This window comes from Hippocampus guttulatus, chromosome 8 (genome assembly GCF_054856545.1).
Source record: "Hippocampus guttulatus isolate MCC_2025c chromosome 8, RoL_Hgut_1.0, whole genome shotgun sequence".
NCBI classification, from domain to species: domain Eukaryota; kingdom Metazoa; phylum Chordata; class Actinopteri; order Syngnathiformes; family Syngnathidae; genus Hippocampus; species Hippocampus guttulatus.
In genome coordinates, this window is record NC_141268.1 from 9,304,922 (window position 1) to 9,316,604 (window position 11,683).

At 44.0% G+C, this 11,683-nt stretch overlaps 1 protein-coding gene and 1 long non-coding RNA gene across 4 annotated transcripts in view; one reads left to right on the plus strand and one right to left on the minus strand.

Moving 5' to 3' along the window:
- The window catches only part of cbfa2t2 (CBFA2/RUNX1 partner transcriptional co-repressor 2), a 30,539-nt gene extending 20,024 nt beyond the window's left edge, over window positions 1-10,515 (plus strand). For all 3 annotated transcript variants that reach the window (XM_086118398.1, XM_086118399.1, XM_086118400.1), the window contains 7 exons: window positions 1,000-1,184; window positions 1,267-1,520; window positions 3,534-3,619; window positions 4,453-4,639; window positions 7,052-7,120; window positions 7,204-7,394; window positions 8,552-10,515. In XM_086118398.1, coding sequence (XP_085974524.1) covers window positions 1,000-1,184; window positions 1,267-1,520; window positions 3,534-3,619; window positions 4,453-4,639; window positions 7,052-7,120; window positions 7,204-7,394; window positions 8,552-8,878 — 1,299 coding nt within the window. In that variant the 3' untranslated portion in view covers window positions 8,879-10,515. The remainder of the gene's footprint in view (window positions 1-999; window positions 1,185-1,266; window positions 1,521-3,533; window positions 3,620-4,452; window positions 4,640-7,051; window positions 7,121-7,203; window positions 7,395-8,551) is intronic.
- Window positions 4,244-6,234, minus strand: LOC147201049 (uncharacterized). Its single transcript, XR_015101670.1, has 3 exons — window positions 6,163-6,234; window positions 5,879-6,032; window positions 4,244-4,672 (listed from the first exon to the last, which is right to left on the minus strand). It is a non-coding gene; the product is annotated as an uncharacterized LOC147201049 (long non-coding RNA).
- Window positions 10,516-11,683: the final 1,168 nt, after the last annotated feature.

Sequence of the window (11,683 nt, forward strand, 5' to 3'; positions counted from 1 at the left end):
ATGCAAAAGTTAATTGTACACAAGTTAAGTGTACCTTCTACCATCCAGTGAAAAAGCATGCACTGTAACTGTCTAGCCTGTCACAGGACGTCACAGCAATACATTCCTTATAATAAATAAAATAAATAATTTACAGAACAATGAAGCGGTGGATAGTTTTCCAGCGCGAACTTGACGATCCCTCATGGCACACTACTGCGATGCATGCCGTGTGTCCCAATACTTTTGAAGAAGTGAATGCATTGCTTAAGGAAAGCTCAGTCCTGATGGTTTGATCATGCTTCGCAAAACGAAAAAAGAAAAAGCAACTCTTGGGTTTTATTTACTCACCAGAGAGAGGAAGTGGTGTAATTGCAAGCACACCAGCCTCTGCTCCTAATTAAGGATGACGAAGGAAAAAAAAAGGAGGGGGGGGGCGGGGACTGTTGAGGACAAGATGGAGACAGAGAACTTCTGAATAGAAAAAAATCCCTCATACGGGCTTTGGAAGGGTTTGTTGTAAAACGTTTCCAAGATCGTGTGTCAACGTGCATGTCTGTGCTATGACTCAGCGCCCAAATTGTGTGCTTACCAATAATGGAAATGTTTTGCCCCACTTGTAATGCAGCACAGAATCGTCAGTGAACAGGCAGTGAGAAAAGGCAGCAGCGTCTCGATCCCCCACCCCCCCAAAAAACCCTATACACATATCAATAAATAATCTAAGTACCAGCAGCAGTGGAATGACAAATATACATGAATCAATAGAATACTGTACTATGCTTTGTATAATGTATCTCCAATAAAAGACAATTCAATACATACCTTGATTCATGGGGTGCGATACGATTTGAGGACGATATATACTGTATTGCCAATTCCAATTGCTTTTCGTGACACCCGAACTATATACAGTATAATGCCTATGAAGATGTGAGTGAACCATAAGCAGCAAAAAGTGGTCAGAAGCATTGTATGTGCCAACTGTGCAAACGGGTTTTCTCCTTTCTAAATCTCCAGGCGAACCTTCCCCTGCTACAGAGGGAGCTGCTCCACTGCGCACGTGCGGCCAAGCAGACCCCGGCCCAGTACCTATCCCAGCACGAACACCTCCTACTCAGCACCACCATGGCCTCCTCTCCTGACTCATCCGAGCTTCTCATGGAGCCCTCCGACGCCGCCGTCAAGAGGCCCAGCCCTAGCAGGTGAGCTCGAATGACCGAATTTTTAAGAGCCCCCCGCAATCTGGCGGAGGCCCGTCTGACCAAATCCGCCAATGACTTCCAGGGTCAAGGAGAACGGCTTCCACGAGCGGCCGTCCGTGGCCATGGAGCCAACCGCCAAGCGCATTTGTACCATCAGCCCGGCTCCCCGCCACAGCCCCGCGCACCCGCTGCCTCTCAACGCCCAACTGCACCCGACGCCGCCGCCCCTGCAGCACTACGCCCTGGATGACATCGCCGCGCCGCACATCCTGCACCGCGAGCACAGCCAGCGCATGTTGGAGATACGAGAGCTCAAAGACAGACCCAGGCTGCCGGGTAATTAATGGTACCAATTAATTAGTGGAAATGATCGATTAATTCAATAATCGGGGGACATTTTGAAAATCCATATGCTTGCATCTCTTCAGGAATAGTCTGAGGAAGGCCCATCTTTTGTTCCCAAGTCCGAGAAGGCAGTTTTGGATAACATCGGTGTAGCTAGGAGCACAAATACTGAGGTGTTTAGCACCTTTTCATACCATACCCATGCAGTTCCAATAGCCACGACCAAAAAATTGGTATTGTTATTTTTGTAACCATTTTTCACTAAATATATTTTATACGTGTCATTTTGTTGTGTTTCAAAGTGGACATTTGTTTAATTGACGCCATTTAAACAGCAAAAAATGATGTTGTGCATGATAGGAGACATAAGGCTCCATTTTGTATGCCCTGTGCTAAGTCTAGTGCAAGGTGCAGTCGAAATCTGTGCCTGGGTGGGCTAGACTAAGTTTTGTTATTTTCGCAGAGCAGTGCAAGTAGAACTAGCGCGGCGCATTTAAAAATGGGGTTTGAGCATGCTGTTGTCATATTTATGACTGAAATATGATGACAACCTACACACATGTCCGCCGAGCTCAGAATATGTCAACTTGCACATCGATCAAATTTACCAAAATTGGCACTACCTGCGCCAATAGTTAGACATGATTCTGGCAGGCAGTTTCGTATACTTTCGACCACCAAATTGTCAGGTGCGCCGGGCGCATCCCAATGGAAAGTGCCTCGGCATACCGGAAAACTCAGTGCCAGGGGGTGGACAACTGTGAAATGTGAGTCCAAATTTTTATTTTTTTTTAATGTGGATGTAAACTACTGTGCCCTCAAAGAGCCAGTAAAAGCAGATATTGTATTTTCACTCCTGGAGGCAGCACTTCATCACCAAGCAGACTACACACTAACTCGTCAATTCGTATGTTGATCTTTTGTGTACAAAAAATATCCGACATTGGTTGTGTCTGCCCTAAAAAAATAATATACTGTATATATTTTTTTTACACACACTGGCTCGCCCACTTGATTAAGGGTGGTCTCCTGTGTTTGCTTAGTTGGGCCCCCATGAATTGGGACTCAGTGTATCGTCTGCGTGTCGCTTATAAACAGAGCTGCGCTGTCCATGACCGACTGGATGGACTCTGGTGTATATCTGCCCTCCATTTCAGGGGGCTTGTCAGTTCTCGTTGGAAACTGCAGTAGCCGACACACACACACACCTTGATATGTTCTTGGTGGAGGTGCTGTGTTTATGAGGTCTTAGTCCCTTGTCTCACAGCCTCCCGCCCGCCTGCCGCCACTTAACTGGAGACACACACACACACACACACTAGTCCACACACGCATGTCTTTGAACTGATGAACGCTGATGAGAACCAGGAGGCCAAGGCGAGCCTACATAGGAATCATTCTTCTCAACGGGCCCAGTGTGCATGTGGCTTCTTGTCGGCTGTTTGTTTCTGCGTTATACGAAGATTGGCGCTTTCCTATTACTTTCTTGTGCATGTCTGTGTGTGCGTAGTGTGTGCATGTGCATGAGTTTTTTTTTTTTTTATGATAGCAAACTGTGTGCGGCTGGTTGCGTTTAAATATCAGAGCCACTGCATTCAGCCTGAGTGTCTCCCTACTGGAACGCAGGGAGCTCCGCAAGGGGAGGGTGCCAGCAGAGACATTTGGCCAATGTGTGTGTGTGTGTGTGTGTGTGTGTGAGTGTTTGACAGCTGACTTCCAGATGTGCTCCGGCTCCGGGTGCCGAAAGTCTGTTTTGCATCACAGGGCTTCTCTTTATTTCACCCTTTTCTCATCCTTCATCTCACTCATTTTTCTTCCCTTAGTGCCACAATGATGATGTCATTTAAATGTGAAAAAGATGCAAAAAAATAAAAGAAGGTGTTTACAGGACACTGATGTCGTGTTACAGATTTGAATGATGACGAAGTGATTACCGGCCTTTGGCGTCGTCGGCATTAAGAGGAATGTTAATTATTGGTCTGACTTGTGTGTGTTTTTAATCAGGCACTAACGGGGGCTACCGCGAGGAGCCAGTTGACCACAGGCTGACTGACAGGGAGTGGGCTGATGAATGGAGGCATCTAGACCACGTAAGTGTCCCTTGTGTCTCCTCTGGTTGGCTAAGAGATGCCTTGACACATTTTTTATATTTAATACAGAACATGAGCATTTTTCATTGCCCTGACAGTATTGTTTTCAGAGTTTTTAGTGTTTGTCTGTCTAGTGAGCTTGACAAGGCCTATACCGATACACTGTATGGTTTAATTGGCGTACTCGGTGGATCCGATTCAGCCTCCGAAACTCTGCCTCGCAGCAAGTGGTCTAATTGGGGAAAACAATCCGAGCACTTGTTTTGATGAAGACTGCTTGGTCTGCTAGATAGTCAACTTTTTATTCTTGTTGTGGAGTATAAAAGAAATACTAGAAAATGTGTAATAAATAAAATATAAATGCTTGACGGTATACAACTAAACATATTTTCGTTGATCAACGGCTGGATTTTACTTCCATTGTGAAGTCAAAAGAAATACAATATACAAAAATAAAAAATCTATAATATATAAAATAATGCATACAAATATGTGAATAAAATAGAAATATGTATTTTCTTTGATGGATTGCTAAATAGATAATGTTTTGTGAAATTTTTAAAAATGACTTCATTGTGAGTGCGTGTGTTTGTGAAAAAAAGGTCTTGAAAAATGATCAGTTAATTCATTGATTGTTTTTCATTTTTAATGCCATGGGAGAATCTGAAAGTTCTAAACTTCTGTTTCCACCCAAGTTGTTTAATAATACAATAGCTGTGTCATAGCATGGCTGTGGCTCAATTCAATACAAATGATCTATAATCATACTCAGTACAATTTAAACAAAATGTATACAACTTAAATGAAGGCTAACTTAACATCGTTGCGCCCAGGTGCTGAACTCCATCGTGGACATGGTGGAAAAGACGCGGCGGTCGGTGAGCGTCCTGCGGCGGTGCCAGGAGTCGGACCGGGAGGAGCTCAACTACTGGAGGCGGCGTTCCAGTGAGCAAGAGGATGCTCGCAAAGGGGGCTCTGCGCCCTTCTCCAAAACGCACAGCCCCCACTCTGCAGAGTCTGGTAAGGATTTTGTTGTCTTCCTCTCAGCCCCCACTATGCAATCAAGAGATTATTTTTATTTATTTTTGTTGTCATACCAAATCAAGAAAGACATACCATATTTTCACGACCATAAGACGAACATAAAAGTCTGACATTTTCTCCAAAATGGACGGGGCGCCTAATAATGCGAGTCGCCTTGTGTATGCACGGAGTTCCAAAATCTGTGAATACTGTTGTGTGACTTCGATGACGGGCCCGCTTGACAGATTGATGTTGAGCCGACACGTTGCTTATCTCGAGGAAAGGCGGACGTAACTGAGGACAGCATGCGGACGTTAAAGTGGGAAGGGTGGGCGTGAAAGAGGCCGCTCAAGGCACTCTCCCAGTAGGTGCCGGTACGTGCATTGTACAAAACCACATCTCGAAAATGGCACCTACGAAGAGACACGCTAACGAAGCACAGTTTAAAATTCCATGCTATCAGTGACGCGGAGGACCATGGCAATCGATTGTTTTGGGGGGCAATTTTTTTTAACTTGTCAGAACTCCTCAAAATCGCCATCAAATTGCACCATGCTCTGCCTGCTTTCGATGGCGGAGGCAAAAAGGGTTGGCAAATTAGCATCGCCCGTCTTTATAGGACACCTGCTTCTGATTAGGGCTCATTTGGGTGAATTCCCTTGTAAGAGTTTGTCAAAGTATGAGCCTGGAACGGCAGACCTCAAGCTCAATTTTGGAGCATGGATCCTTTTGACGTTCTTCTGTGTCCTCTTATTATTGACATGTTTACACCATTTTGTTTCAATCGAGGTCACTAGTGTCTGGGCATTTTTTATTTTTTTAATTTTTCAAGAATCATCAAACTCATAAAAGTTGGGCGCCGTGTTCTACCCACATTAGATGGCATAAGCAACAAAGTTTGGCAATTTTGCACTGCCCATCTGTTTCGGACACCTGCTTTCAATTTGGGCTCATTTGGGCAAATTGCCCAATAGGACGGCGTCAAACTGCAAACCTTGGAATTTGGCTGCTTCATACCCAAAGTGGCGAAACTCCTGTTAATTTTTTTATGGTGGCGGGCTGGGATGGGGTGGGGGCCGGGGGCGGGGGGGGGGGGGGGGGTTGTAGGGGCTCATGTCTGGTATCCCTCAAAAACAAATTGTGGGGGATGTTGAGACCCTCCAAAACAACATTTCCATGAGGCACAAAAAGGTCATGACTGACACTTCCCTCTAGTGGACGCAGAATAAACTCCACCTCAGCTGTGCACTGCCAGGCCAGCCTTGCGTTGTCCCCTGCTGGGCCACAGTCACATTCACAGGTGCCAGGACCGGCCTGGTCCATATCGGCCACAGAAGGGCCGTCCTGCGGGCTCAGAGTGACAACGCTGGCCAACATGCGCGAGTACCATCTGGGCCCCCACACAGCCGGGAAGACAGCCCATCCACCGGAGAATTATTTTTGTTTCGAAAATGCATCCACAAAGATGAGAGTGTCTAACAAAAGCAAGCTGATGATATTATTAAATATCGCAGGCATACCTTCTGTTATGATCCGTGAGTGCATCCGATGCAGAACGTATAGGATGACACAAGTGAAATGGTGATTTGCACACAGGGAGAGATTTGCAAGCAGAGACAGAATGTTGACACAGCTTGTAAGGGCCGCCCCCCCCCCTCTCCGACCAAGCCAAACACATTCCTCTCTAAGGCTGTCAGATCTCGCATCAGACGACGATAAACAACAATTCTGTTGCATCTCCAGATATGAGAGCCCTGTTTGCATTGCAGATATTGATGCTCTAAAAGTGATGGGTGGGGAACTTTCTTCCTATCGGAGGCCATTTAAAGCTCTGAGAAAAGGGATCAGAACTTATTGTGGATACAAAACCCTTCATGGGTCAATAAATAAATACTATGCACAAGCAGTTCCAATGAAATAGACACGAGCAATAGTAACACGGAGGGAGATCAAAACACAGTTTGGATAATCAGCATCATTGTACATTCCAAAACTTGACATACCGTATATGAATAATGAATCAATTTATAAGCTGTTTCAAATGAAATACCTACGTCAACGGCGTGCCAATCATTCATGAAGGAAAAATAAATAAATAAATAGAATATTCGGTTGTGAATGCTTCCTTTTGGCCCCTTTTATGGAAGTTGCTGGTTTATTTCCTTCACGTTGCATGCAGCATTGCATGTCACATAACTGCAATGAACACCGGCAATCATTACTATCAGAGGGAGGACTACATAGCAATAATTACTAAAACATATGCAGGTTTGAATGTGAACTAAAGGCAGCAAGAATAGTCGGCAGCATTGTAGGGTGCAAAACTCAACATGGCTCAATAAGCAGTCTATACGTAAGGGGCTGCGAATGGAATACACTACTCAGGCCGTAACTGTGCTCTCTCTGCAGAGTCTCAGCGTGATTTCGCCCCGCGAGCCGGCTCGGCATACGTTACAGACGAGATCTGGAGGAAAGCAGGTGAGAAGTCACCGAAGGAGCCGCTCGCCTGGCGTCGTCATGCGTGTGAACCGACCGAACAGCATTTCTCTGTCCATGCTCAGAGGAGGCGGTGAACGAGGTGAAGAGGCAGGCCATGGACGAGGTGCAGAAGGCGGTGGCCGAGGCCGAGCAAAAAGCTTTCGAGATGATCGCGGCCGAACGGGCCAAGATGGAGAAGACGCTGGCCGATGCCAAGAGGAAGGCCCAGGAGGACGCCATCATGGTTATCAATGAGCAAGAGGATTCCAGCGAGGTCAGCCCAATCGCTCTCAAATTGTTCTGACCTCCCGTTTTATACAGACTATTTTTATTCTGCAGACTCTGCCTGGTTTCTTACCATTTGTGTGGATTTATCCATCGTAGGGATTGTGGGGGTGCGGGGGGTGGATTTTTTTTTTCTCAATACTGTGATTTGCTATGCGATTCTTTTTTTCAAGGTCCTCTTCCCATGTATAATTTTAAAAAAACGAGCTATTAATCAATCTTTAGTGCAATAAACAATATATTAATACTGCGCAAATGTTTAGTCTTAAAAGTTCTTGTTCAAATTAAGCAATAAGATAAGATAAGAAAACCTTTATTAGTCTCGCAATGGAGAAATTCCCAATTCACAGCAGCAAAGTTACGAAAGGAAGAAGTAGAACAACAAAATATAGGAGCTGCTGGAAAGGCAGCCACTCTCGCGGCGCCATTTTGAAGTCAAAATAACAAAAATAACGCAACACAACACATAGGACACAGACAGTCGTGCAATCTTCACCACTTTTCTGCATACACTTTGTTGTCTGAAGCAGTTATAGATGAAAGAGGAGAGGATCATATTTCATGTGAATTTGAAAAACATTTTTATTTATCTGCTTCAGTTTGAATTGGTAACTTACTAAAGACTTTTGACTCACAGTCTTTTGAAGCGTGCACTACGACAACTTCATAATATTATAACAAGGGTGGTGTAAACATAAACAATAATACAAACAAACGTGTGGCTTTATCACTTCAACGTTCTATGTTTCATGAAACAATGATAGGTTCACATGTGGACTGCATTTCTTAAGGGCCGAACTTTCCTCTGTGTATCGCTTCTCTCACCAAAAATCATCCTTGATAGGATTCAGCTTCCCCAAATTAGGACAAGTGCTATAGAAAATGCTGTAGGAAAAAAAAGGTGCTATAGAAGATATATTATATTTATTTACTTATACATGTGCTTGGGTTTGAATGGTTGTTTGAACTTTGTACCCTGAGTTTGATTGACCATCAGTCCAGGGTGGACCCGCTTTTCTTGACCAAAGTCAGCCAGGATAAGTTTCAGCTCTTCCTTTGTAGAATACAAGCAGGTTTATCAAAATCTGTGAGAAATGAAGCGCAGTCCAGACTTCACTAACGCGCTGTCCTTGTCTTTTCTCACAGTGTTGTTGGAACTGCGGCCGCAAAGCCAGCGAGACGTGCAGCGGCTGCAATGCGGCGCGCTACTGTGGCTCCTTCTGCCAACACAAGGACTGGGAGCGGCACCACCTCATCTGCAGCCCTGGACTTCAAGCTCAGCCGAAACCCGTGTCGGCCATCTCCGCCGCCAGAGTGGCGGCCGCCACTGCTGCCGGGGTGTCCCCTGTGGGGCTCACAACTTCCGATGTTGTGGCCTCGGCGTCCAGTCCCAGCGGGGACAAGGTTCCAGTGGCCTCTCGCTCATCCACGCCTTCCACGCCGGCTTCAGCGCCTGAGACCAATGGAAATTAGGAGGAGGAATGTGACTGAACTTTTTTTTTTCCCCGTCACTCCAGGACAGCATATGTTTCATCATCATCATCATCATCATCATCACTGACAGATTATGTGGGACTCGCTACGGACCAACAGATCGCCTGACAGATGGAAACTAAAATAAAAAAAAAAATCAAGCTGATGACCCATCTCCTGCGGCAGGATGAACATTATTATAAGACGAGAGATTAAAATAATGTACACTTTGCTCTGAAGCAGCTTTCCTTTCTACTTCTTTGTATATGCATTTAAAACAGCGAGGAGGAGGAGGCGGGTTACGTGTAATAAAACCACCCATGAAACAGATTTAGTGGTGTAGATTTCAAGAAAAAAAAGAAGAGTCACCAGATGTGTCAGTTTCCTTTTTTTTTTTTTCCGACAAAGCAATATTATAACACAAAGTGTTCAGGTATCAAACTGTTTCCACATCACCAAAGTTACTTTGAACAAGGACCTCAGGAAAACACAGACAGAAGGATGTTGTTTCGACCAAGCGGTACACTTCAGTTCACTACAGTTTGGGGCAAAAGTCTCCCTTTTTCAAACACAACTCCGTAACGGCTTGCAAGCATTCAAATAATTACGCGTAGATGCACAGCAACACCAATGTCTCGGTTACCCCTTCAGTTGCTTTCAATGGGTGTCAAACTTTGCGCACTGATGGTGCTCACTTACCCAAATTTAAGCCTCATACACACAGATCCTGGCACTTGATTATTACAAAAAGACTAAACGGACACCCTTTCAGTCCCGTACTGCTGTGATGTGTGTCCCAACAGTTGGGTGAGAAAAAAAGTAGCACACAATACCAATCAGTTATGGGATGGACTGCATTTGTTTATATATTTACAGCCTGATTTGTGGAACCATATTTAATATATATATATATATATATACACACACACACACACACACACACATGGTGTTGCATAAGTCTCCATACATGGGTCTAATATTTATTTATTTAGATTTCAGATAGCCCAGAGAATGCATTTGAATAACGAGCAACAAAATGAAATCATCTTGATGGCCGGTTCAGTTAGCAGTCGTATGGTTTATGTCAAGAAACGGTTTTTTTCTCCTACGTATAGAGACTTATGGGACACTCATTAGGTGCATGTACATGTATATGGGTGTGATCGGAAATGAAAAGCATTGATCGACGTTTGCCGATCACGATAGGTGCCGGATCGATCAGAGAACCACTTAAATCCTTGGAAAGTGTCATACAATTAGAAATGCCCAGGTAGCCTTTTTTTAGCACCAAACTGTACCGCTTGGGTGGAAAACGGACTAAGAAGATGATCATAACGTTTTCTGAATCCACTTTGGCACTTGAGCAATGTCTTTGTCGTAGCAATTCGGCGAAAAAGCCTGGTGGCAACTCCTCCCACAAGGACAAATCTCAGGAGAATAAATTTACACAGCTTCAAATCCAACGTTTTACGAGCTTATACTACACACACTTGCTCTCATTTGTTGTAAGTTTGTACAAAGAATTATGCTGTTATTTTGTTTTGATGATTTGCTGTTTGTCCTTGAATAATTTGGTACAGATCACATGACAAAAGTTATATTGACGTAAGGTACAAAATAAATAGTTACTGAATATGCTTTTTTTTTCTTTGTTTGGCTTTTCTTTAACTGGCTTTTATTATGTGCTATCCTTTCAATGTTCGCAGCTCTTCTCTTTGGGGGCCATACCAGCGGACTTTTGATGAAAGAAGCTGCAAATTACATTTATGTAAGTTAAGGGGTTCGTTGTTTTTAATGGATTCCGTTTGAACGCAGCTTTAATGAAAAGGAGGAAAAAAAGCCGTCTGCACCGCAGCACGTTCGAGAACACGCCTCCTTCGGCAACTAAAACACTTCCTGTTTTCCAGCCAATCAGACGCTATCAACAAAAAACATGTTTAAGCAATTATTAAACACAATATAATTTAGGTAACCTTAACATGAAAGATTATAATGCTCAAACATAAAATGATAATAATTAATAATTTAACATAAGCTTACATTTATAAAGAACTAACAATTCATACTAAGAATCACAATCACAACGATTGAGAGCCTTCGACGAACCGAACGTGCGTCTGTTCAAACGTCACACCTACAGTGGCCGACAGGGGCAAACGCTGTGCAAAAGGCTGAACGCTGAATTTCGCAGGAAGCATCCAGACAAATTCAAAAGGAAGCTGCAAACGCAGGAATGCTGCAAAACGTCCAAAACGTAATTAAAGGAATGCAAACACATACATTCAAAGTAAAAAAAAACACGCAAACAACTGCAACACAAAAACGCCGCAATAAGAAATTCGGCAAACGGCCAAATGCTGCGAACGAGAGGAATGACACAAACAGAAAAAAACAAATGCGCATAAAAGCAGAAACACACACATAAACACAAACGAAATAAAGAAATGCTACGATCACGGCAACAAAGTGTGAGAAAAAACACTGCGGAAACCCAAAACATACTAACTCAAAAAAGATTTCAGTTCACGTCAATGAATGTAAGTTTGCCAGGCCACTAGGGGGGACCACGTTCGGTTACTAAAGCAAGTACAATTACAAGATAGACAAAGTACGATGGTAAATGGAAGTTCACATGAGACCAAAAATGGGAACTATCTGGTCTCACAATACTGGCCTGGCATACTTCCCTTTAGTGGCGTGAACCTCATCTTTTTTTTTTCTTGCCGATGTTTTTCAGTTGTTGTGTTTTGGATTTCCGCAGCGCAGCGTTGTCCCCCCCGCCCCCACCTCCACTTGTTTTGTGAT